This window comes from Diadema antillarum, unplaced genomic scaffold (genome assembly GCF_040938485.1).
Source record: "Diadema antillarum isolate AM-2024a unplaced genomic scaffold, OU_Dant_1.0 scf00000112, whole genome shotgun sequence".
Lineage (NCBI taxonomy): Eukaryota > Metazoa > Echinodermata > Echinoidea > Diadematoida > Diadematidae > Diadema > Diadema antillarum.
In genome coordinates, this window is record NW_027271001.1 from 1,634,620 (window position 1) to 1,662,060 (window position 27,441).

Here is a 27,441-nt window from a genome sequence, read left to right on the forward strand (position 1 = left end):
ACACTCTCTCTGAGCCTGTGCATGACCTTCTGCACGATACATGGGGTGATAAATTGCTATAACCAAATGATATAAATAATCATAATCAGAAAAAAACCCAGATTACTTCCAAATACGATTTCACATGTGAATACATTCATCAAGTTTTTTTTTTCGCAAGTGATGAGTTTAGTTTTTTCCTTAATTTGCGAGTCATGACCACAGAAACCAATTGCTTTATCTATCTTTGCTGCCCATTCAAGCTACAGTGTCATGCAATACTATACTTTTCGTACTTATGACTCTCTATTTTCAGGAAATCAAGACGATTTATTTTCGTTATGCGTTATCTGCACAATCATAATTATGCCCTAAATCCTGTAGATCGAAATGTTTAACCCATTATAACTCCTTCCCCCCCCCCCCCCAAAAAAAAAAAATCTTTAGGAAGTTATTGGTATTGCATAATGTTTTAAGATATTCGCCGGTAGTCATCAGCAATTATTGTTGTGTGATGTTACATAATTATATGCATACATGTATGAAGATTTGACAAGATGTAGGAAGGAAGACACTGCATGATTTCATAGCGTGGCCGAGATTAGCTATATACACGCATTTAATACATTTTCATTGTTAGTCAAGAACAGTTTGTCAGTGGTGAGGGTGTCGCCATCAGAAATATGTTGTCAGTGATTCGAGCTCAACTGTTGATAACTCTTCGGTAGCAGGAATGGCTTCTGTTCTTGTCATATCCATACATCTGACACGGAGGGCGTACAATCCCTTGGAAACGGTAAGAGCCAAGAGTACTGCCAACGTTGCACCAACCACGCTTGCGGCCGCGATGCCGGGATAGTTTTCGTAGTCGAGAATAGGGGAAATGTCGGGGTCTCCAAAAGGGTCCGTTCCCCCAGCAACCCAGTAGATGACAGTGAAGAGCAAGTAGATGATGAGGTAGAAGCCTGGGTAAATTGCGTGCACGAAGCGGACGACGATCAGGGTGAGAAAGATTTCGATGATACAGACGATGGTAGGGAGGATATCTACGCTAATATAGACTATAATAAAAATCGGTAGCTTTACCGAAATGACATAGTATACACTTAACCAAAGACCTCCGGTTACGAGGGGGCAGGAAGCGGCGGTGATGTTGAAGAGACACCACTGAATCTGGTACCGAACTTTGTCTGAAAGTACCAAGAGAAATGGGATCGAGAAAGATAGATTAAAGAGACCTCTGGATGATTTTTTTCAGAGTTTTACATATCAACAACTATAAATTAGCTATAATGAGTACATAGTTTCAGGATTTACGATTAAGCGGGGTTCCCACTATCACGATTGGCGCCACGATTGAAATCGTGGTCTTAATCGTGCAACAAGCGTGATGGTCTTATCGGATTGTATCAGATCTTAAGGTCAATCGTGGCAATCGCGTTGATCGTAGGAAAATTTTGGACGGTTCAAAAATTTTCTGCGATTAACATGATTAGTTTTTGATCGTGATCATCGCATCAGATCGTCTAGGATCGTATCCAAAGGCAGCAAATCTTTTCTAATCGTGTTTCTTAATCGTGTTGATCGGGATCGACTTTTTCACTTCACTTCCGCTTATTATTATTATTTTTTTTTGCCCATTTGCCCTTATTTTAGTCATAAATTGATTTATTTTGTATTCTGATAGGTGGTAGCCTGCATCTTTAGATTATTATTTCCAAACGGTTAATTGTATGACGGTTTGAGGTTTAATTGTCGTAATTTTTAAGGTACATTATTAAAATCATTTTTTTAATGATTTCATAAAATGAAAGTTGTATGTGACAGATTTTTAGATGTTCTCATACATTATGTTAATGATGTTTTCATTAATGAGTTATTATTACCATTATACAGACACACAAAACAGGATATGGGTTAACTTTTGTAACAAATACACAAAATGAGCAACAATAAAATGGCAATTGTATGTCTGCACGCAATTGACTAACGTCAGTACAAAGATGAGAATAATTTAATGAATCGTGCTTGAATGGGTACATATTAAAGGCAAATGGTTGATTTTTAAAAGTACATTACAGATTTTTTTTTTTTTTTTTTGGGGGGGGGGGGGTGCAGTATCCTGCTGTTTGTGTATTGCACTTAGTCATTAAGAGTTGTTGTTTCATCAATAACTGAAAAAATATCTGAGGTTATGGCTGGCCTGGGTGCTGCTTTCTCTCTGATAACATAATCGTCATTAGCAATACTGCAAAGGTTACGTTGTCATCATCGCAAACCTGTCAAGCCTTGCCATCATCAATGATTGTGGATAAAATTAATAGGCCTAATCACTCTGCATAATTTCAGGGAAACAATGAAATCCATCGTCAGCCGGACTATAATATTCCCATTCGGGTCCAATCGCGCCTTAAATGGGGGTCGCTTCTGATCCCGATCGTAAAAGATATCGTATCTTATCTCAGCAGCCCGTATTGGTTCGCGGTATTCGTATTGGAACGTATCAGTACGTTGCTGCACCTATATACCAGATCGGGGATCCTGATCGTAATGGTCATGTTAGATCGGTACCAATCGTGAACTCAATCAGGACAATCCTGTTGGATCGTATTTGAACGGCAGACCAGATTGTGACAGATCGTATCGCTTGAAATAGTCCAATCGTGACCATATCGCATCCAAGCGTACCAACACGTATTGACTCGCATAACCTCGTATCCAAACGTGAAATTTCAGACGAGTTCAAGAAATTTTTCACGATCAGTTACGAAGGTCCGATCGTGGCGTTCGCAATGGATCGCTCGATAGTGGGAACCCCGCTTTAGGATGAACAAGAAGAATGTTTTTAAATTTTTTACCAAATTGCAATGAACAAGGATGATGACATCGCAGCCTCACCATAAGAACGCATGAGTTGGGGCTCGAAGAAGCATAATAAAAGAAGAAGGCGTGCATAAATTCTTCACAGGTGAACTTGTTAAGGAAGCGGTATCGTAATGTGCTACATTTCTGAAATATGTGAGGCTCTGATGTCATCGACACTGTTCAGTGTAATTTGTGTAAGATTTTCAGTTTATTGGTTTCTCGGGCTCGGCCCGGGCTTGTTAATAATAAAAAACCATTCAATATTATGTCGTAATGGCGCTCTGCTTGTAAGCAAACAACTATTACTGGGAGCGCTCCGGTCGCAATTTGGTACCGCATTTGACCCAGTTTCCGTTTACAGTGAGAAAGTCCGGGCTTGGCCGCGGCCGAGCCGCACTGGGGCAGAGACTATACGTCCAGGGGACCGTTGCATGAAAGTTGTCAGTGCTGACAAGTTGTCAGTCTCTGACAATCACCATGGTAACAGTCAGTGACAAGAGCTTCTCGGCCAATCAAAACCGAGGATTTTACTGAAATTGTCAGCGCTGACTAAATTGATGAAACATTCCCCAGAGCTTTGCCAAATGGGCAGCCGATTTTGGTACTGCATTTGCCCTTTTGCGCATTTACAGTGAAATAAAAGCCGGGCTCGACCGCGGCCGAGCCAGGCCTTTTCACTCACTGTAAACGGGTTCTATGAGTCCCTTTTCATTTCTTAAAAACCCTTTACACACTCTTTGCTTTCAGCTCTAATAATCTTTGAAAGAAGGATGCTATTCCTTTGAAAATTGGTATTAGTCATGGTTGGTATGTGTTCATAGAGCGTGATCATTTTTCAACTAACTCTGATGATGTGAAGTTTAACATCCCGATTTTTGGCACATTTATTGCACCCAACACGGCTCACGGTCAGATTAAGCACTTGAATTATAGACCATATGACAAAAATTCACAGCCTCTTCTCTCAGTACACACCTTTCCAAAGTGTTTGCTGTCTTTCCAAAATTTAGATAGGTTTAAAAAAAACGAATTGAGCATACACCATTTTAAAGCGTAAAGTGTACTCTTTTAGAATCTGCTTTAATAAAATTTAATAAAATAAAATAATAAATAACTTCGGCTTTATAACAGAACCTCTCGCTGCCTTTCATGTTAGTTCCCCACCCCCCTTCATTCAACTCCAACCATATATGAATACCTTCAAACGCTGCATTTTCCCTATTCTTCACGTAGTCCATCGCAACGTTAAAGAAGGCAAGGCACACATAACACACGGAGGCAGTATACGCCCAGACCGGGAGGTAAATGAAGAACTTCCCTCCCATTGCCTTCACTCCGAGTACAACGTACGTTATGAAAAATACGAAGAAATAGGCGGCGAGTGCGGTCCGATAGAAGGCGTAAACCCAGAATGGTATTCGGGGCTGAAAAAGAAAAACAAAAAGTTTGACACAATTTTTTGATGATATTAACAGCAATTTCAAACAAACTGTTCAAATTAATCCGCATAAATAATGCCTGTACGACATAATTGAAAATGGGTCAACGCCTCTTTTCATGAAAAATGAATATAAGATAAAACACGTCATTCTTACTTTACGTATGAGCAAATGGGTGCAAGATTTTAAATTGCTCAAAATTGTATGGAACATATGCATAACAATTTCCATGTCATCGGGAGCATTTCGATATTTTGACATGCATGTCATTAGCGGGGCAATATTCTTTATTTTACACAGATCATCACATAGAATAACTGTAAATGCATATCTACCATTTTCACTGAAAATTATGGTTTTTAATGGAGATATAGACAATAATGACATTTTAAAGAATTACTTTCAATACGCCATACTGACGTTTGAGTGATCACGTAGTCCACAAGTTAAAAGCAAAAAAAAAAAAACCAAACAAACAACAACAACAAACAGAGTGCTTGACAAGATGACATTACGAATACCTTTCTGAAAAAAAAATTAATACACCCGCAATTTTGTCTCCTCTAACATATATATTGAATTTGTTCCTTGTTACTGGCACAGTGAGACAGTGCCTAGCCAAATGAAAATTACTTAGGTTGTTCCAGTTTATTAAAAACGTAATTAAGAAGATGTCAGTAATTATCGTCCACTTTCTCTTTTGACCACAATTACCAAGATTCTCGAACATCTGATATGTTCGTGTAACGCAGTACTTTTTGTGATTCTTAATTTGGATTTTAAAAAAAAACACGCTCTACTACTCGAGCTCTGCTTGCTTTTATCGATTAAGTAGCCCACGCTATCGACGATTCATCACCTACAGTTTGCATATTCTTGGACCTGTCCAAGGCCTTTGACACTTTCGATCACGAAATTTTTGTTAGGTTAACTCTCGCACTATTATGAGATACGTGGAAAATCCTTGGACTCATTCAGAATCTATGCAACAAACAGGAAACAGTTTATCAGTATAAACGGCTTTAGTTCCAGTTTGAAAACAATATTTTGAGGGGTCTTAAGAATCTCTCTTGGGTCAGCTTTTGTTTATTTTTTATACACAAATGATTTCAAAAATTCATCTATTTTGTCCTTCCTTCTTTTTGCCGATGATTCAAAAATCTTCTTTTCACATCGAAACCCAACAACATTTTTAGATGTAGTAAACAGATAAGTAAGTTAGTTCAAATGTGAATTCAAGCAAACAAGTTGCTTCTTAATGTCACTCATTTGCCCAGCGATATAAAAATTAATAATGATTATTTAAGTCAAGTGGAATGGTTGAATGGATTTTTAGGTTTTAAAATTGGCTACGAATTACCATGGAAATTTCACATGGATTTTCTGATCTAAGATGCTTTCAAAGAAATACTGGAATTTTAACTAGCTCAAACATTTTCCCCCAAATATGTATATATGTATATATATATATATATATATATATATATATATACAATGTATATATATATATATATATATATATATATATATATATATGTGTGTGTGTGTGTTCCACGCTTATTTTACCCTATCTGAATTACGGTATATTTGCCTAGGAATATTGTGCAAAATCACACATTGAGAAATGTCCAAATACGAGCTTTTCAATTAGTCAATCTAATTGGTTTTTTATTGTCACACGAATTATCTCTTCTTTGAAAACAGAGTCTAACTTAAGGTTGCTGAATTATTTTTGTAAACTTCGGCACATGTATATACTATATCAGTTATCAGCAAACGACTTGCGTGCCATATTAACGCATATGTTTCAGAAAAAAAAAACAAATAAACAAACTGTGCAGTTCAGCTTACCCCACAAGACAACGAAATTTATTTTACCTTCCACGTACTCGCACACTCTTTGCTGAAAAAAAACCAAATGCTTTCACCGGACCCAAATTCGGGAAAATTCTTCCGCAGATTTAATCGACCGTTCTTCTCTGTTAATTCTTTTTTAAACAAAAACTCAAATTAATGCTACTTAATGACTATAACTTACCTGACTGGAATCATTTTCCATGATATTTTACATTATCTTCTTCCAATGCATGGCGGATCGATTTGCACTGTACGTTTGCTTTACCTTTAGTTCCAGTGTTTATGCTCCCATTTAATCCATAATAATGTTTACACTAGTATCTTCATACTTTGAACTCCTAATGAGCATGGCTCTAGATATATGCTCGTATACTTGTGTATTTACATAATAATGCTTATTCTTTCACTCAGTTCTTATTCATTTTCTCTTGGTTTTTCTTTTCTCTTTCCCTTGTCTTTCTCTTTTCTTTTACATCTTCCGCCCTTTGTACCTTGTTATTTTAGCTTTCATATAATTTCGTCATTAGTACTTTGTGTCCTATCTCCATTGCAAAACACATTTACATTGGCATTTTATTTTTTACTGGAACCCGCAGTTACAAGCTTTGCTTTTGCAGTTCCTTAATATTTCACAAGTTATAGAGAATTATTTTTTATGTACATATGTATGCTGACACACTTTCTAGTCATGACCCGCTTTATATCATATTTTGTACCATGCTTGCCTGTATTTTTTTTCTTAATAAAGTATGTATATATGTCAAGTGAAGTATGAAAATAAACACGCTGGGATGAACCAATGAATGTGTCTTTGGGTGTGAGACCAGTGCTGTTTCAGTAATTAAGTTAAAAAAAAAAACCACAACAACAACAATTCGGATACAAGATAGTTGAGACATGAGACATAAGTAAGGCAAGTTCCAAAATAAAAGGGAAAAAATGAAAAGTAAAATGTGTGCAGAATTAGGAGACAAGTGATCAAGTACGGATCATCTAACTATTCTACCAGTGTTCGCGTGGTACTTTATACCATTTTCAGTTTTATTGAGACAAAATGATGACCCTCGAAATAAGATTTAGTTGATTAATTTCTTGCCTCCTTGTAGAATAACGTTACACACGTAATCCCCACCTCATACTCACGTGTTGTGTGGACACGTCCCTCAGTCGTCTACAACAAAGTTTGAAGTCCGCCCATTTAATGGAGTACCATTTTCTACTTTCATCTTCACTATTCGGGGTTGTCTGCACGGTCGATGTTAATTCCTCCGAAACTGGACAAGGTGAACAGTGATGTAAAAAGAAAATCACATTAAAGTTGGACGAGTTGTCCGTATTTTTCATCAGTCATGGCAGAAATGGTTGATTAAAACAATTCAGTTGTATAAATGCGGCAATTCGAAAGGCATAGAATATTACAGACATGTCGTTCATGCCTTTTCACTGGTTTAATGAATAAAACAAGTAAGCAAACAAAAACACAAACAAACGAATGAATAAAGAGAAACATGTAACGACACCTCTTTGCGACACGAAGTTCTGATCGTATTTTTGCCAAAATTTAGCAACAAGGAGAACCAGGATGGTTACGGCAGCTGGTATACCAATGACTAGTCCGAAGATGAGACCGACAATATCCCGTTCTCCTGAAATGTGATATAGATAAAAACACGTTATTCACTAAGCACTAGAGTTAAAGTCATTAAACATGTCTATGAGTACCTCGATAATTTTCACTACGTCGGTGATATTTAGCGTATCCGTAGCGCCGCAGACGTGTATTAAAGTTGACTTTACGATCAAAACAGCTGTATACAAACTTACATTATAAAAAGGCCCTTGGCGTGATATTAGTAACTTTTTTTTTATAATTTTCATGCACGTTTTTTTTTTTTTTTTTTATAGCAAGACCAACTCACATTCGTTTGTGTTGTCAAACAGTTACGTTTTCGTAAAACTACCATTTGACAAATCAGAATGAAAACGTTTGTTGAAGTATTAATTATTGTTTATATTTTTGCATACTTTCTTTTTTCGTAGTTGTAGAATTAGTTGTGATATTACACACGCTATCATCGAAAAATAATAATCTTTCAAAAATATCCACAAAACCTGATAGAGGTAGAAGAGTGATTTTCTTGGTCGACGTTCCATTCACGGAGTCACCGGTAGCTATGCACACGAAAGTTTGCTCTGTCCCACGGTTAGCTGAAATCTCGATTTTCTCGAACCTCTCGTAAGTCCCGTCAGATAGTGTTGTCTGTCGCGAAGCCATGGATTTTAGTCTCCTTCCAGACTCAGTGGTCCACATCATAGAAACGTCGGGCTTGAATCCACTCACGACACACGTTAGTGTAATGAGATGAGTGTTAGGAGGTCGGTACGTACACTTGCTTTGACTTGACTTACTCTCATTGACGCATTTCTCGATTGTATGTTTAGATGCCATCGCTAGGGAAAACAGGAAAATCATGAGACGTCACATATCTGATAATTACAATTTGAGTTTCTTGCTTTTTTTTTTAAGTCAGGAAATATCTCAGACAATTTTAACAGATTTCATCTCTCTCGTTACAAAGAAGTGTCATATATTTCCGATATGATTTGCTATTGAACACGAACAATGCCAGGAAGATAAAACCCTGACCAATGTACAACAAAATACTTATTACATATCTCGTGTCATGATTGACACAGCTACTCAATGTGTCTTCAAAAATTTGCACAATTCCATATCTGGCACTTATATCTTATTTCAAGGGCCATAATCATGAAGTTTAATCTCATATATGGATTTTGTAATTTGTGATGCTGGTCAAGAAAAGTTTTGCACACTATTTATGGCTCCGATTTTTGTGTATTTGATATTGTACATGTATCAGTCTTTATGGTCCACATCAATCTCGCGTATACGCACATAATATGACAACATCTCCAACATAATTGCTATTTGAATGTGGTATAGTGACGACTTTTACGATCAAATAGCAAAGGATAACTTACAGTTAACCGTCAAATGGACGGAATTCTCGAATTTGTCCAAATTCTTCAAAACCACTTGACAAAGGTAGAGACCCTCATCTGCCACCTTCAAGTCAGAGATAACGAGGCTAAAGTTCCTGTCCATTTCGAACCTTTTCTCTAAGCTCTCAAAGTTCCCATCGATAAATTGAGCCTTGGGCACCTGCTGATGTAAGACGCTCTCCTTGACCCAGGCCACAGTTGCAGGCTCCCCTTGGAAGTGCCATGGCAGTCGGATGTCTTCCCCTTTCCATCCTTGAACGCTGAAGACAGTGTCTATCACTGAAATTACAACGGAGAAAATTCGAGTATTTGCATCATTAGCAAAATGCCTCGATCTCCTGACACATCTTCCATTGTTTAATGGACAGGCTGCAAAACGAAGAACTTGGAATTAAGCACAGTTATGTTACATTCTACATTTTAGCCGAGTCAAAAGAAGATTTGACCCACCACTAATCGCAACTGTAGGAATTCTAGGGCAGTGCAACTCGTTATGGTTTCCTAAAAACCATACTAAGAGTCCCAAGAAATCAAGTGGGGCAAAACAGTTGAATTTGTATAATACGCAAATTAGTTGTCACCATGATGGAAATACAGTGTTTCTATTCAAACTGTTCTTACACGTTAAATGTTTCAGATTGGAACACAGAAAGTTTTGAAACCTATGTTTACAAGGTCAGTAAGTGCAATGCAAAGATTTCTTTTATTTAGTGCAAAGAAATGGAAAGGGTCCTCAAAGACATAACTAATCTCACTATTCTACAAAAACAAAATACGGGTTGCAGAAGAATTGCTTGAAAAACACTGTTCCTTTCATTTTGTGATCCCCATCGCATGTATAATGTAGAAGAAGAATATCTTTTTCAGAAAATATGAAAAAAATTCAAAATTGACTTGGTAAGCCCTTTCATTTCTTTTGAATCCTCACGTAAAATCAAGGGGTGCGACTTTTTGTTGGTTTTGTAATGCACGGTCAACATAATGTGTCACATATATGCTTTGGCATCATTATACCTCTTACTGTCCCTCCTTTTTAGGAAAAGTGCAAGAGTTGAAAAACTGGTCTCCGCCGGGACTCGAACCCGGGTCTCTTGGCTTGGAACACAAACGCCTTAAACCGCTCGGGCCACGAAGACGTCATAGCGGTTCAGGCAGATCCAAGCTCGAATACCCAAGAGCTGTTGTGGCGGCGATTTCTTTCTCGTAAAACATTGTCCCAATTCGCCGGTACGTGAATCTCTTTTTACTATTGTATTTTCTGATAATATTTCCGACCAAGTTAAGATTTAAAGGCATGTCTTTGTTTTATATTTCATTTTATAGTGAATAAACAATGCAAGTCCACCCCTCTATCGTGCATCGAGTCTGCATAGATCATACTATAATTTTGAACATGGCAAACGTCCAGAGAATGTAAATCTAGCATGTCTCCAATTACATTTTCAATTCTTTTTTTAATTTCTATCATTATATAAGTACCTTTTAGTTAACTTTTCAATGTTATTCCATCATCAGATAGAGCAAAATTAAACCTTTCCGATATTATCTCACTTGTAATATAACAAGAAATGTTCTGGAAGTTATAATTAAAGATATTCTGTATGTTCTAACAATTTTCTATTTTCAAGCAGAATTAACCCATTCCATACGGAAACCTGATGACCTGTGTGTTAAAGTCTTTGAGGATTTCAGATTTCAGTATGGAACTGCTTAATCACATATATCTCACCTTAACAACTATGGATTTAATTCGTTTTGCGATAAAACTCTTGACTTTTATCACTTCTATTCATTTTTACTCTATTCCCTTTCCAGAGTACTTATTCACGTTTGTTTGTTTTTTCTTTCCCAAATATGGGCAGAAAGGTACGTTATGGGATGTTGTACGATATACAGAGACTCAATCTCATATTTAAAGCAGCCACACCAGCTGATTCTCGGAGTAGGAGTTAGACCAAAAGCTTAATGCCTTGAAAAATATGTTTGATATATCATTAGAGCGAGAACGTGGTATGCGGCTTTAATTGATTTTTGGGTGAGGCGCTACTTCATTCATGCATTAGTTTTTGCATGAGTATTTCTTTAGCCCATTTTCTTCTATGGCATTTACATACGTGCAATAATTGGACAGAGTTGCATAGAGCTGATCTTAGATCTACTGTTTCTTTATCAAACTTGACCAAAAATTACTGGCCTGACGTTCTTTCAACAATAACTCTCATAATCATTTGAAAATTCTATCTTAGCATTTATAAATGTTTACTCTGAATACTCTGCTAATGCACCGATGTAATGCATCATATACAAACAACATAAACAACAAAATCACCCACAGCCAACTGTGAGTAGCAGGATAACCTTTGCATTGAAACGAGAGAAGACATCCGTAATTTTACAGATACAAACATCTGGCATCTGGAACAAAATATGTGAATATGTGAAATTAGAATTATTACAGAAATGCGCTGTCAGGCATTCTACCTCAAATTATAATGATTATATTACATACGTGATTTTATTTGCAGGTCTGTCTTTTGAACAACTCATTTCAGTGATATTACTCAATTGAATGTATAATGAAAGCAAAGCCATAATTACCTTGTGTAGTGGCGCCACAGAACAAAGAAGCAATCCATATTAACAGAAGAAAGAGGACGGATCTCTTATCCATTGTAGGTAGACATAGGCGGAGAATGTAAAACAAAGCGAATTAATGTTTCAATCTTATGTCTGCGGAAGGATCACATGTGTGCTATCCTTATGATCACCAGTCGCTACAGTTCTCGAAAAATTGGGGATTAAGAGCGCTTGTTGCTATGGCCCTTTCGAAACAATCACAGTCCCTTCGTAGTAATAACTATGATATTGTGGGGGAAATACAGCTGCTTGTTTGCTAGTTTGTAGATCACGTGACATATCCCGTAGATCACGTGAAATAAAACATACATGTTTTACAGCAGACATAGCTCAAGGTTCAAGGTTAAAGGGGGTATGAACGTGCCTATTTGTAAAATTCGCATATGTGACATGTGTATGATAATGATTTCGAATAAAGCACATTTACCGCAATTTCTTGACACTATCATGACTATAATGCTGTTTACTCTTTCCACTGTGGCCAAAGTTCTGACTGAAATATGACTTCTCTAATCACACAGGCACATACACAGACAGACTGACAGACACACACAAAGACACACACACACGCTGTAACCCATATTTGATGTAAACAACCTTAAAAAAGGTAAGAATGTAGGCTATGACTGTTTTATGGTATCGTAAATCTCCCCATCTCCACTTCATCTCTCTATCTCTGTTTCATCTCCCATATTAAATTGACTTTGCATAATAAATATCCTACATCATGAATGTGGCCATCGTCTAATCTGTAGAAATGTTCTCTTTCATGCAATGTATGTATGTAGTGGGCCTATGGATGTACATTTTTACTATTATAATTTCTCAACAGCCTTTATGCTGAAATTTTTTTTTTTGGCCATTATCGGAACAAAGAAAACAGTCTTGAATAGACCATGTAGACCATACCCGCAATCCACATCTGTAATGTCTTACAGCATGTATTACCTGACGGGCAAAAACGTCGTTATAAATTTTTATATAAGGTCCTTGGGAGAATTGTGCCGTAATGTTTGTACACATAATTCACACCATGATGTGCTGGAAAAAATCACATCGTCTCAACATGACGCCAAGTTGCGGGAAAGGGCGTGCTAAGAGGATTATATTAATGCAAAGTTTGATTTTGATTCGGAAACAAAATCAATTTGTATGCAAAGTTTGAAGGTGAAATAATGACACGGTAAGGTTATGTCCAGAAGCTAACACGTAAAAGAATTTATTTCGATTTGGCGTGACATACATTTATGATTAAAATGTGAAACATTGCATTTCTTGTGTAGTTTGTGTAGTAGGAAATCTCCTGGCCGGATGTCTACTTTGCTCTCTTTTGCGTTCAGTCAGATATTTTATCACAATGCCACCATCTGCTTCAAATTGGGTAATCCCACCAGCCCGATCCGCAAGTTATACGGCCCAAGAGCTCGATTTTAAAAGAAAAAGGTCCTTGAGTCATCAGCCCATGAAATCGGCACTGGGCCAAACAAAAACACAAAAAAGAAAGAAAGAAAGGAAAGGTCCAGCAGCTCGACGCAAGGCAAAAGTGGACCATGAGCTCGATATCATAGGCAAATTAAGCTCCACGAGTCCGAAACTAGGCAAACAAGGCCCAAGAGTCCGACACTGCGTAAATTAAGCCCCTTGATGTAATGGGCCTTATATGCCTTGTGACGACTGGTGGACCGCATATAAACTCGTGGTCCTATTTTTACTTGATGTCGACTCTAGCCCTTTTCTTCCTTAGATAGTGTCTAATAATTGTGGTGCTGTATGATTCATTGACTCCATGACTCCATTACTCATTGACTGTGTTACTCTTGGGCTGTATGGCTCGTGGTTGTCGAACTCGTGAAGTGCACCCACTTTTAACAATGTCCCGGATCTTCTAAGCTTCCACATCAGAATTATGAGTCGAATTTGAGGAGAAAACCAACCCCACATGACGTCAATTCGGTCCAAGAACATCGTCAACAAATCATGAAATTCATTTTACGAGTTACAGTTAAAGTAAAGTAAAATAAAGTAAAGTAAATGACACCTATAAAATACAACTTATATACTCTGTGTACAAAAATTATGTACTTATATGAGAAATATTGTACACTCTCTACCTAGCGCTTCAGCGTCAAAAGAAGGTATCTAACACTCTTTCTGAGCCTGTGCATAACTTTCTGCATGATATACATGGGGTGATAAATTGCTATAAACAAATGATATAAATCATCGTAATCATAGAATTGAACAGTAATACAGGTGAGAGAGGCAATGAAACAAAAAAAAAATGGTTAATCGGCAGTAGCTGCTCTTGAATCTTAAAGAGTGCTTGCCACAGATTACCTCCTAACACGATATTACTTGTAAATACATTTATCATTTTTTTTTATTTTACAAGTGATGATTTCAGTTTATTTCCTCAATTTGCTAACCCCATGACCACAGAAATCAATTGCTCTATCTGTCTTTGCTGCCCATTCAAGTTACAGTGTCATACAATACTACATTTTTCGTACCCATGACTCTATATAGTTTCAGGAAATCAAGACGATTATATTTTCGTTACGCATTATGCGCGTGATCTATGATAATTATACCCTAAATTGTGTAGGTCGTAATGTTCATCCCATAACAACTCTTTGTCATGCAACACTTTGGGAAAGTTACTGGTATTGCATAATGTTTTAAGATATACACCGGTAGGCATCAGTATACTTTACAATGCGCAATATTCATGTACAAATACACACCCAACACCCTCCTGTCCTCGTTCCACAACCTATTCACTGTGAACTCCAGCGTCCACGCTTACCCAACTCGACATTCCAAAGATTATCACCTCCACAATCCCAAGCTAATGATGGATTACACGTCAATTAGACACCATGGACCAGACGTTTGGAATAACCTCCCTGAGCAAATCAAGGCAAAAACTAAATTATTTTCTTTTGAGGTACATATGAAAAGATGTCTTTTATCGAATTATAATGATGTATGAGTGATAAGAAATTTTTGGGGTTTTTATGTTCACTTATAAACGGTTTATATCGATGTATTAGGAGCTTAGTAATTTGCTGCATATCAAAATTGTTGTTATTGTATACAGAAGTATATAGCAGACATACATGTGACACAAAGAGCGTGTTTCTACTGAGAGCACCTCACATCCCTGGCATCGCCACGAATTTTGTCCAACGCAGCACCTCGTATTTTATGACCACTCGAGCTGTTTCTACTGAGCGATAAAATACGAGGTGATGCAAAGGTGACGTGCAAATGCGGCGATTCCGGAAGTCAGGTATTTTTAAAGTCACAGATTTGGGTCACGCGCGCACTGCCTGTTAATACGATCCGAACCCTGCCTGCTTTGCTACAACTGCGTCGGCTATTTTTTGATTAGCCATTTCTCTTCGTCTTCCCATCCAATATACCCCGAACTAACATACTGGTATCCTGCCACTGACTGATGAGAAATCTTTGGAGATCGAGGGTCCAGTTGAGATTTTCTCAAGGCTGCGACATACTAATGTGGTACTCTCGCGATTCGAGACAATATAAAATGAAATAACGCGGTGTAAAACTTCGATGATCAAGTAAGTGATGAGGGCTTAGTAATGCAATAAGTTAGGCTGTTAATCACGCGAACAATAGGCGATGAATGCCACAATTCACATGTAACGTAACGTATAGGGCCTATAACACATACACAAGCGAGTTGGTACCAACAAAGCATGATGCGAACACGGTCACTGTGTGTACACACGTATTTTGTACACATGTGGGCGATGAACCGATTGCCCTTACAAAAAAGTACCATGGCTTTACCATGGTAATACCATGGTATGGTAATGAACCATGGAAACCTGGTAATTTTGCCCTAGTAAAACCATGGTACATTACCATGGTATTACCATGGCAAAATACCATGATATTACTGCTCTTACCATGTACCATGGTATATTACCATGGTATTACTGTGCTTACCAAATACCATGGTACCGGTACCATGGTACAATACCATGGTATTTCTGAGGTGAATTTACCATGTACTGTGGTGATTTGACCATGGTTTTACCATGGTATTACCATGGTATTACCATGGTATTACCATGGTAAAATTACCATGATATTACAATTTGAAAAGAAAAATAACATTAATGTTTGTGTATTTCCAACATGCAGTACTAGTATGTTACCTACTTAATATGACCTCGAATCGCATACACCTGTTTCTACACTATTGTACAAGACCTACATCCTACTCTACACAGGTCTACCTATCTGTATACCTAGAGTATACTTCCTATTCCTATTCCTAGATACATTGCTAGTGTATCACTTCTTTATATATGGGCTGATATCTGAAAAGGTTTAAGGCATGGTTACTAACTACATGTCATACATAATATTAGTCCTATCAAAATATGAATATGCATTGTTATAACACAAGTTAAAATAGTTGGTAACAAAAGAGAAATTTCCCAACATACTTCAAAGTTTAAACCTAGACTATATACTTTGGGTTTTTATGTCTTTTATCAATTTTCTCTCCTTTTGCATGTTAGATGCTCTCTCATGAATATTCATGAGCGATACAGAAACCAAGTCAAAACAAGGATCGTGCAACTTGAATCAACTTGTGTTACATTTTCCAGTTGGGTAGATTAGGTTTAAACTGCATGGGAAGAAGTCAGTTGTGTTCGTGGATATATTGGTACTAACCGGGTGTTTGCACTCACCCACACCCACACACACACAAGCACACACATACACACATACACACATACACACATACACACAGTCACACATATACTAAATACAGGCTGTAGGCCTACATTTATTACATGAACGTACTGGTATAATATTTTGGGTCGTACTTGGAATTTGTATGAGATAACACACAATGTGAATTAGTTCCAAAACAAATGAACTGTTATATATAAAGAATTAATTAGTTTGCTTATTTTTAACGGGCCGGGCTTATTTGGCTATAAATGCTAAAATTTGCATTTTGGGAGGGAATTTTGCCTCACCCCCCTCCCCCCCCCCCCCACAAGATCTTGACCATTAGTATTACGATCGTTATAGCGAAATTTGGCACGTGTTACAACCACATTGTAATCTACAAAATTATGTCTTACATGTCTTAAGAATTTTTTTTTGATTGTCAATTTCTAATTTTAATTCATCAATTAATTATTTGTGCAAATTAGGCCCAACATCTTATTTTAGCCCAATTAAAAGCATTAAGAGTCTATTTCTTAATTATTTGTAAGTCTGTTTTTACATGTTTAAAGACTGTATGCATCACACATTAAAGGACTTCCAAAAGCCATTTTTTAATGTATATAATTGTTTTTGGAGTTTCAAATGTATTTCTTTGTTTTTTAATTTTTTCCTTTGTTTTCTTATTGGAGATTCTCATTGACCACTTTTATACCATAATTAGCATAAGATCAATCAATCGCAGTGATTAATGTTACAGCAGTGATAGCTCCAGGGGGCCCCTTCTTTAATTTTTGATAAGATAAAAATAAATAAATAACAAGAAAACAAAATGAAAATGGGCGTGTGTGCCCCCTTTAATTCCGGAAGTGGCACCATGACAGATCCCCCCCCCCCCCCATTTACAGAATTCCTGGATCCGCTCCGCTAAAGAATAGTCAGATTTTTCAAGAGTTTCTTTGTTGCTGTTTTCAATCAATCTTTGCATCGATTTTTTTTTCAATCGGAGAAGGGACCGCACTTCACAAGATTTGTCTTTTTAGTGGGTCCCTTTTTTCATACAATGCATATTTCATTTATTTCACTTTTGTTACCTCAGCAACCATTGCATTGTACCTATATACTTTAGGTTTTCAATTATTGCTTTCTCTGTACAAATTACATGCATTATACTTTCATTGAAGAAAGCGAGATTTGTGTTCACCAAATATATTATTTTGCTGTGGAAAAAACAACAATGAATTTGAAGTTGAACTTGAAAAAAAGTCAAAATGTCTCATGACAGGGTCTCTTCCATCGCAGACTCGAAACTTCGAGGGTGGATTCCGCCCTTCCCTCTCCTGCCACGTCCCTTAGAGTTTAAGGGGTTTACCTTTAGAATCAGTTGATATATATTTTGATTTTTCCCATTTGTTGCAAGTATACTCATAATGGTCCAATAGTTTTGACTGTAATGTATTGGTACGTTTATAATCGTTTAAAAAGTGGAATCAACTGGTAAAACTGCCAGATTTGATGAACTGGTATGAACTTCCCCAGTCATGCCAGTTTGGTCCATTTATCCCGGCTTGGTTCTACTAACTGTTACGGCCTAAACTTTATCAAAGTGCATGTAGGTTAAATCTGCATTGCTTTCAGGTTGAATAAATCTATCAGTTGTGTCAAGTCATTTGCAACAGGTATACAAGAGCCTGGTTCAAAAAAAGCTGAATCTGCTGGAATCATGGAGTTGATGTTTTAGTATGCCAGTTTTTACTGGTAAATCTGCCGGTTGTGTCCAGTCGAGTCAACCTGCACCAAATTGGTCCAATTTTTCGGGGTCATCCCACAAGTCATAAGGCCCACAAGCTCGACATTGCATCATGGGGCTTACGTTATTGTAAAAGTGTCGTGGGCCTTATTTACCTAGTGTCGCAGTCATATGGGCCTTGTTCGCTAGGCGTCAAATTTATGGGTTGTTTGATTTGTTGGCTGTATGATTTGTGGGTGTCGAACTCGAATGTGCACTCATTGTTTCTACTGGAATCAACTGGTTGTTGTATGCAATTTCACACAATTTCTTTCAAGTGGATCATCTACTGAAAAATCTGCTTGTTGTGTCCAGTTGATCCCACTTTGTCAAAGGGCATACTTTGGTCTATCTCTTCCTACTGGAATCAACCAATAGGCTTTAATATTCCAGTTCACACAATACATCTAATTTTTTTTAATCTGTCATTTTCATTAAAACAGTTCAACTGTTAGTGGTATGGCAGGGCCCTGTGGTATAGAGCAGTGGCAACAGTGGAGAGGCTCTCCTGGATAAGACCTTATTATTATTATTATTATTATTATTACTATTATTATTGTTATTATTATCACCAGTACTACTATGCTACTACTATTACGTGTGTTATTATTAACTCACTCATCACAGTTTGATCCATTTGTTCAAACTGGAGTCAGCTATGTTTTCTCAGTGTACCAGGCCATTCCATCGCTTTCAAGTGGAATCAACTGGTAAACCTGCCAGTTGTGTCTTATAGTCAATTTCAATACAATTATTAAGGGCCCGTTTATGTCCAGCTGTATCTATACAGGAATCAGGTAGTTGATATTTCAGTATGACACTTTATTCCGTTTCTTGCAATTGGAATCCAGTGGTGAATCTGTAGGTTATGTCAATAAATTCTAATTGGTAGACAATTGCGCAGTTTATTTCATTTGTTTCAGTCTGTCAGTTGGAATGAAATGTTAGTTTGGAGTCAACTTGTTTAAGTGGAGTCAACTAGTGAATCTGCCAGTTGAGCGGCATGTTTTCCAGTTGGTACAAATAAAACTTCATAATCAATGATTTAGAGCCAGGCCATATATTCAGCTGGAATTGATTGGTGTTTTTCAGAGTGTGCCAGCTCATTCAATTTAGTGTCAGCTGGAATGGTGTGAGTTGGTATTAATTTTCATCTTTAACTGTATGGTAATTCACACCATGGTAATGTGAACGAGTATCGGCCTACTTCAAGTTTGCAACTATTTGAACAAGTTGGGTCAAACGGATGGCTATAATGGGACCATTTTTTCCTTGTGATACCAGTAGAGAATGTACCTTTTTGTCTTTATTTGACATTTAAAGGGAGTATACAATACTGGACGAGATGAGGATTCAGCTTGTAACGTTTTGCGAGATATTTAGAAACCACTCTTTGAAATGGTAAAGAGCAGAAGAGGACTCAAACGTTTATTTAATGAAAACAGGCTGAGAAATGACTGAGATATCTAAAAACAAATTAAAACAAAGAGCTCCTGTAGTGAAAGATGGGGCCTGTCAATTTCATTTTGATTTTTTTTTTTGGGGGGGGGGGGGAAGGGATTGGTAATCTCAGCCATTTCAAGACGAATTTTCTTCAAAACGTTGAATCCTTCTTGAAATTACAGCTGTACATGCTCTTTCATATTTCATAAGAGGTTTATCATCTGCATGAAAAAAAGTTATAAATCTGAATCCTCATCTCAACCAGTACCTACTGTACAATCCCTTTCAGCTATAAGAATATCATAATTGATATTTTGTTGTTGAACCACGGTATCACCATGGGTATTTTTGTGTACCTTTAGAAATACAGAAGATAACATAAAGACTATGGTTATACAGTACTCTCCGCATAATCGGGTAGGTTCGGGCAGAGCGTTTCTTACCCGATTAAGCGGAGTACCCGATTAACAGAAGAACACGTCTCATTCACAATTGACACACACAATGTGTATGTACATGCATTGTACACTGCACCAAACACCTACACTGTGCGTTTAACAAGCGTGCTTGCCCGGCTTATTATACATACCTTACCATTGCTCAGTCACGAGCAATAATTTACACTCTTTCTATGGACAAATATGTCTTAAGAAAACTTTGTCGTTTGACTATAGACTTTTCGCTAACACGCAGGCGTTGCCCGAAATGAATACGTCTCTTTGCGTGCACTAGTCAAATAGAACGTCGGGTTACTTTTCGAGAAGTTACTGGGAAAAAGCAAAATTATGGAGCTGGTGCATGACCTAATTTTCGTTGCAAAATTCTCGTATTGTGAATGTTGTTGAGGAGCAAGTGTGTTCGACTCCTGTCTGTCTATGTAGTTGTGAGTGCCAGCTACATTGTGTAATGTTCGTTTACGTGTGGCAAGTCGGTACTGGAACATTATGTTTTCACGTTTAATCACTCCCCAAATTATCGGTCTTCTTTGCGAATTAAACAGAGAATGCGATTAGTCGTGGAAAATTTGACATTCATGATTTCTTAAAGTGTTATATCTGCGATAAAATGTGGGTAGAAATTAGATAAGAAGAAACTTATTTACCCATTTATGCGGAGAGGCAACCCGATTATCAGGTAATTCTGATGTGAATTGGAACTGATTTTGACATTACTACCCAATTAAACGGAGTACCCGTTTAAGCGATACCCGATTACGCGGAGAGTACTGTATATGCTGCGGTACAATTAAAGACCCTGTGGTTGTAGTACATGGGATGATGGTTATTATATGGTATCTCCATGGTTATTCTATGGTACAAGTAGGCCTAGTAGTGCCATAACCGTGCTATGTGATGGTTATTACATGGTAGGCCCTATATCCATGGTTAATTAGTGCAGCGATACTGAGGAAATGCCCTATATACCATGGCTATTTTATGGTACAAGTGGTAATACCGTGGTGACGCCATGGTATGATGGCCATAACCCGGCATCGCCATAGTTAGTTTATTGTACCTCTATAGTTATACCAGGCAAATACAGTAGATGGCATGGTTTTTCCATGGTACTGGTAGTAATATCATGGTAGTGCTATGGTATAAAAATTATAACATACTATTACTATGGTTATTTTGTGGCGCGTATGGTAAGACCATGGAAATACCATAGACTTCACGGTTATTCTATGGTATACGTATCAGTACCATGGTTGTGTCATGGTAATGATAGTTTACCATGGTTTTTCTGTGGTATCACCATGCATCACCATGGTTTTTCTGTGGTACTCATAGTAATACCATCGATACCATGGTTTTACTATGGCAATTGAGGTTTTACCATGGTTTTTCTGTGGTATCACCATGCATCACCATGGTTTTTCTGTGGTACTCGTAGTAATACCATCGATACCATGGTTTTACTATGGTAATCGAGGTTTTACCATGGTTTTTCTGTGGCATCACCATGCATCACCATGGTTTTTCTGTGGTACTCGTAGTAATACCATCGATACCATGGTTTTACTATGGTAATTGAGGTTTTACCATGGTAATACCTTAAATTTCATGGTTATTTTTTGTAAGGGTGAAAAGCGCGGGGAGAAATTCTAGACGTCCGATACACCACGAATTTCGCTACCCGGTGTGTTTCTACTGAGAATCGTCCTTCGCGTCACCACGCATCGACCACCTCAATAGATGGACGACGGAGCACCTCGCATCAGCCGGCATCGGCCACTACCAGATCTGTTTCTACTGAGGAAAAATTCGAGGTGTCACCACGCATCGGCCGGTATCGGCCGGCATCGGCCGGTATCACCACACATCGGCTGGCATCACCTCGAATTTTCGTCGCTCAGTAGAAACACGCTCAAAAATACACTAGAAACAAACCCAATCATGTATCATATACCCAAACGTTGAATTAACAAAATTGTATTTTATGGCATACACAACAGAGCAGAGCACAGCACAGCCTATTGAAAACAAATAGACGATAGCTATTTTGAAATTTCCCTTTAGTTTTGACCTCACAAAATACTACGATGTTTTGGATTTGATTATTGATTCTATTTTGTAGACACGTCCGTCATACAGTTATGTAAATCGAATTTAAGTTTCGAATTTTACCCCGAGGCCTCGATCCATGTCAAGCTGCTGCTTATGATCGCGGTCTCCCGCTTTTCGTAATTATAATAGCTAAAAATGCTTAATTTCAAAATCAATTAATTCAAATCCCCCTCTTTTATTCTTTGTTTTTTTAATTCGTTGATTGGAACAAAAGTGACATACTCTGAATGAATAAGTAATCATTATTTACATAATTCATAACTGTTAATTCAATGGTTTGCTTCTGAATATTTTCTTTTGGTGTGAATGATATTATGCTACACATCTCATACATCGAATACGGTCATGTTCATAGTGTGTGTATGTACTGTGATTTAATTTTAAGACATCAAGCTGGCTTTTGTGTTGTGTAATGTTTATTTTTGAATATATGTATCTATTTGTTTTTTGTTTTATTTGGAAAAAAGGCAGTAATAAAACCAAACCAAAATTGTTGTGTGACGCTATATATGCATACATGTATGAAGATTTGACAAGATGTAGGAAGGAAGACACTGCAAGATTAATAGCATGGCCGAGATTAGCTTTACGTACATATGTATTTAACACGTTTTCATTGTTAGTCAAGAAGAGTAAGTGCTCCGAGCTCAACAGTTGAAGACTCTTCCGTACTGAGTAGTAGTAGGGGGGGGGGGGGGAACTTGGTGGGGGCTGCGCCCCCCCCCCCCCACACACACACATACACACTTTAAAGGGATCGAATGTTTGCATCCCCCACCCTTTTGCATGGAATATAAAGTGAGAGGGGAGTGGTAGGAAAGATGTGAAGACTTTTTGTTCTGGTTTTTGTTTATTTTTTATTCTTTTGCTTGTCGGCCGACTTTCGGCGGAAAATCAGACAGTAAAATCATAAAGATTTTGTTGTTGTTTCTCTTGTCTTTTGATTTTCTCTCTTTTCGACTGACAAGCGATTTTGACACCCCCTCCCCCTCTTTCAAAAACGTAGCGTCGCCCTGAATAATGCCCAAATAAAATCAATAAAATGGTAATATGGATCTCCATTTCTTTGAATGTCATAAAGTAGTACATATGTGACCGTGCACCTCAAAACGAACATAAAGTCGCACACACTGATTTTGCGTGAGGACTGAAAATAAGTGAAATGGGTCAACCTAGCCGAACTTGACTTTTTCATATTTTCTGAAAGTGCAGGTCTTCTTTTACATAATGCTAAAATTTGGTATCATAAAACGGGCAGGAAAGTGTGTTTTTTTAGCAGTTTATCTCGAACATTTTTAGTAGAATAGTGTGATTAGGTGTGTCTTTAGAATCCCTTTTTCATTTCTGAAAAACCTTGTCCACACTCTTCACTTTCAACTCTACTAACTATTGAATGGATAGGGCTACTGATTTGAAAGTTGGCATTGCTTATGGACAGAACGTGTTAATGAGGCATGCTTAATTTCAGTTTAAGCTGATAATCCCTTCATTGTTGTTACTCTGGTGGTTTACTTCCTGTTTTTTGTCCCATTCATCGCACAGCCAGCACGGTTTGGTAAAGATTAAGCGCTTGAATAGACACTGTACCTCAGAGACTCTTTTCTCAGTTCACACTTTCCTGAGTTTATGGTTTCTTTCCAATATTTAGATAGGTTAGGAGAGTCCATTTGATTTGAGTTATACATCATTTTAAAGCTTAAAGTCTGCTCTTTCAGAATATGGTCTTAACTAAAAATTCATGTCTGGCGACTTTTTGTTTGTTTTGAGGTGCAGGGTCACATATTTTCCTGTAGCTATTGTATATTTCAATTCTTTTGATTTAAGTCAATAAAGCAATCATCCCCAGGGGTATCGTTCCGTTTTAACCCTAACTAGGCCGGGCTATTTAGGTAGATCATAGAGCCGGGGGGGGGGGGGGGGAGCTCCCAGGCCCCCCCCCCCCCAGATCTCGGCCATCGACAGCGCGATCGCGACGAAAATAGGCACACACACTGCCTATGATGTAATCTAAAGTACCACGAAGTTATATTTTCAGAAAATTATCATTTATGCTAAATTATGCTAATTTATGCATCATGATGCATGAAATCAGACAATTTGGTATAAATCACTAAATAAAGCTCAAAATGGGCACATTTTTTGTGAAAATATTCTTTTTAGTGTCTTGAGCAAATATAAGGACAAAAGATTGTGCCATCAGAAAAAAATTCTTAAGTATTTTATTGGTTTTTGAATTTCTTATGTATTTCTTTGTTTTTGCGAGTTTATGGTTTTCATTGTTTTTTTGTCGATGAAACCTGTCCGCGACATTGTTCCGAACAAGAAAATATGTTATTAATTGATTTTAATCAATAAAACCCCAAAATAATCATGCTTTTATGAAATTTGCCTGTTAGCACAGTTTGCATTGAAATTGTACACAAATTCACGTTTTTGAGCAATTTTTGGTCTGACATGCACGTACATATTTATGCACAACTTCGGAACCGCGCGCCGGGCATCGCAAATTTGGTGTCAAAAGATGCGGGAGACTCGAAAGAAAAAAGTCATGAAACGTCGCGGCGATAGCTTTTCGCGTTAGTGATATATCGCGCGGAACGTCGAGGCCCCCCCCCCCCCCCCCCCCCCCCCCCCCCACCGGCCTAGTTAGGGTTAATGATGGTGGTTGGGGGAGGGACTTGTTCGGGAGTTGGAATATCTGTGCGAGGGAAGGGGGAGGGTGGGGTATCACCCTCCCCCTCCCACACGAGGAAGATTTTGCATTTCAGACCTCAAATTCAGCGATCTGGTGCACATTTTTAGTGAAATTTTGGATTTTTTCCTATCAAAAACAAGTAAGAAAAAGGAACATTCATTGAATGCATAAAATGTCGGTATCTGAGCTCATGCTCCGCCTGTGCGACATCACTGCGTAGGCCTACTATAAATAGTGGGGCCTATCACCGGCGTAGCCAGGATTCAGTCTTGGGGGTGGGGCGGTTAGATGCGACGGAGTGAAGCGACCGAGCCCGAGCAAGCGGAGCGAGCAGGGGGGGGGGGGGTTCCCCCTCCTACGTGAGAACTTTTTACATTTTGGTGTTGTAAATAGTGCAATTTGATGGGGTTTTTTGTGCGTGTTTTATCGAAGTGGAACAGTCCCACATTTCAAGGTAGGAGTACATTTTGATGTAAATTATTATTGAACAATTTTACCTATGAAATAGTATCATTTCAATAAACTTCTTGTACTATATTACACTGAATATCATGAACGCGACCGAGTCCGCGGAGCGAACGAAGGGGGGGGGGGGGGGGAGGGGGAGGTGGGAGGGTTGTGTCCTACTCCAACGGTCAGAACTTTTTGCATTTTGATGTTGTACATGGTGCAATTTGATGCATGTTTTGGGCGTCTTGTCGATTTGAAACAGTCAGACAGTACCACTTGTTTAAGGTAGCAATAGATTTTGATGTCGATTGTTATTACACAATTTGGCTAAAAATGGTATCATTTTGAATAAGTTTCTTGTATTAATTCTTACACTGTATATCATGATTGCGACAGAACCCGAGCGGGGGAGGGGGGGGGGGATGTTGGAGGGGGTGTTCCCTCGAAACACACAAATTCCCCATACCTAGAAGTTCGTTAATCCGAAAAATGGAAAAGGGTTCGTTAATCCAATTATTCGTAGCGATACTCCGAAGCTTTGTTAATCCCAAAATGAAATAGGGTTCGCTATTCCAAAGACTCGTTGATATGAAAATGAAATAGGGTTCGTTATTCCGAAGGTTCGTTGATCCGAACATGAAATAGGGTCCGTAACGATCCTTCGGAATAACGAACCTTATTTCATTTTCGGATTAATGAACCTTCGGAATAACGAACCTTCGGACTTCAGAACTTTCGGAATAATAAAACTTCGGAATAACGAACTGTAACCCCAAGTCTATAGAGGAGACCAAGCAATGAGAGGGTGGCAAGATACCTCTCCCATAGCAGGGAGCAGGGAGAAGGCTATCACCACCCTTCCCGTACGAGGGAGCTTTTGCCTTTTTTTTTCTTTTGAAGTTGAAATTGAGACATTTCGTATACGCATATTTGATGGAATATTTGGGAAATTATAAGAAAAAAAACAAACTACTGATCTAGGGGAACTGAGTGAGGAAAGGGTTGATTAAAAGGGGATATTCCCTTAGTACATGAAGAAACTTTCCAGTTTTCGGTATATAAGTGATAAGTCTTGTGCACTCAGAATTATTCAGATTTTGTTTTTTAACCTGAAAGTGTACTAAGGCTAGAGAAAGGGCACACTAATCAGAGGAAGAGGATTTGGGAGGGGATATCCCCCTCCCAAGCACGAGAGATCTTGCTTTTTTTTTTTGATTGAAATTCAACGATCTGGTGCACACTTTGAGTGATATATTGAAAAAAAATATGATCTTGCTTGAGGAAAAGTTGAAAGAGAGATACACTTCATATACATGCATACAGTATGCACGCATTATCTTTTTACACCTTCCAAATCCCCAGTCCAAATGTTGGGGGAGGGGGGAGAGCGACCGCCCCCATCACCCCCCCCCCCCCCCCCCCGACTACGCCAATGGGGCCTATACATGAAAGTTATGGAGTAACTTTCGCATTTTTAGGATTGACATATTGTAAATGATCTGATGTGCACTTTTGTGGAATATTCACAAAATTATCAATCCCAAAAATTTGTTTACCAAACCTTGCTGGCTGTGCGATGAATGGGACAGAAAACAGGAAGTAAACCATCAGAGTAACAACAATGAAGGGATTATCAGATTAAACTGAAATTAAGCATGCCTCATTTACCTGTTCTGTCTATAATTAATGCCAACTTTCAAAGCAGTAGATGTATCCTTTCAAAAGTTATTAGAGTTGAAAGTGAAGAGTGTGGACAAGGTTTTTCAGAAATGAAAAAGGGATTCTAAAGACACACCTAATCACACTATTCTACCAAAAATGTTCGAGATAAACTGCTAAAAAACACACTTTCCTGCCCGTTTTATGATACCAAATTTTAGCATAATGTAAAAGAAGATCCGCTCTTTCAGAAAACATGAAAAAATCAAGTTCGGCTAGGTTGACCCATTTCACTTATTTTCAGTCCTCATGCAAAAT

The 27,441-nt window shown here is 38.0% G+C and overlaps 1 protein-coding gene across 1 annotated transcript; it reads right to left on the reverse strand.

The window, feature by feature from the left end:
• Positions 1-654: 654 nt before the first annotated feature.
• Positions 655-4,082, reverse strand: LOC139719565 (protein rolling stone-like). The gene is made up of 2 exons (XM_071630977.1): positions 4,043-4,082; positions 655-1,169 (listed from the first exon to the last, which is right to left on the reverse strand). The coding sequence occupies exons 1-2, from the start codon at positions 4,080-4,082 to the stop codon at positions 655-657; spliced, it is 555 nt and encodes a 184-aa protein (XP_071487078.1).
• Between the last annotated feature and the right edge of the window lie 23,359 nt (positions 4,083-27,441).

What these genes read in the sequence shown, in the direction of transcription:
- LOC139719565 (XM_071630977.1), bottom strand. Translation starts at nt 4,082, where the DNA reads ATGGACTACGTGAAGAATAGGGAAAATGCAGCGTTTGAAG. An exon ending in GGAAAATGCAGCGTTTGAAG is followed by an intron (nt 1,170 to 4,042) that starts GTATTCATATAT and finishes TGGTACTTTCAG; the next exon opens with ACAAAGTTCGGTACCAGATT.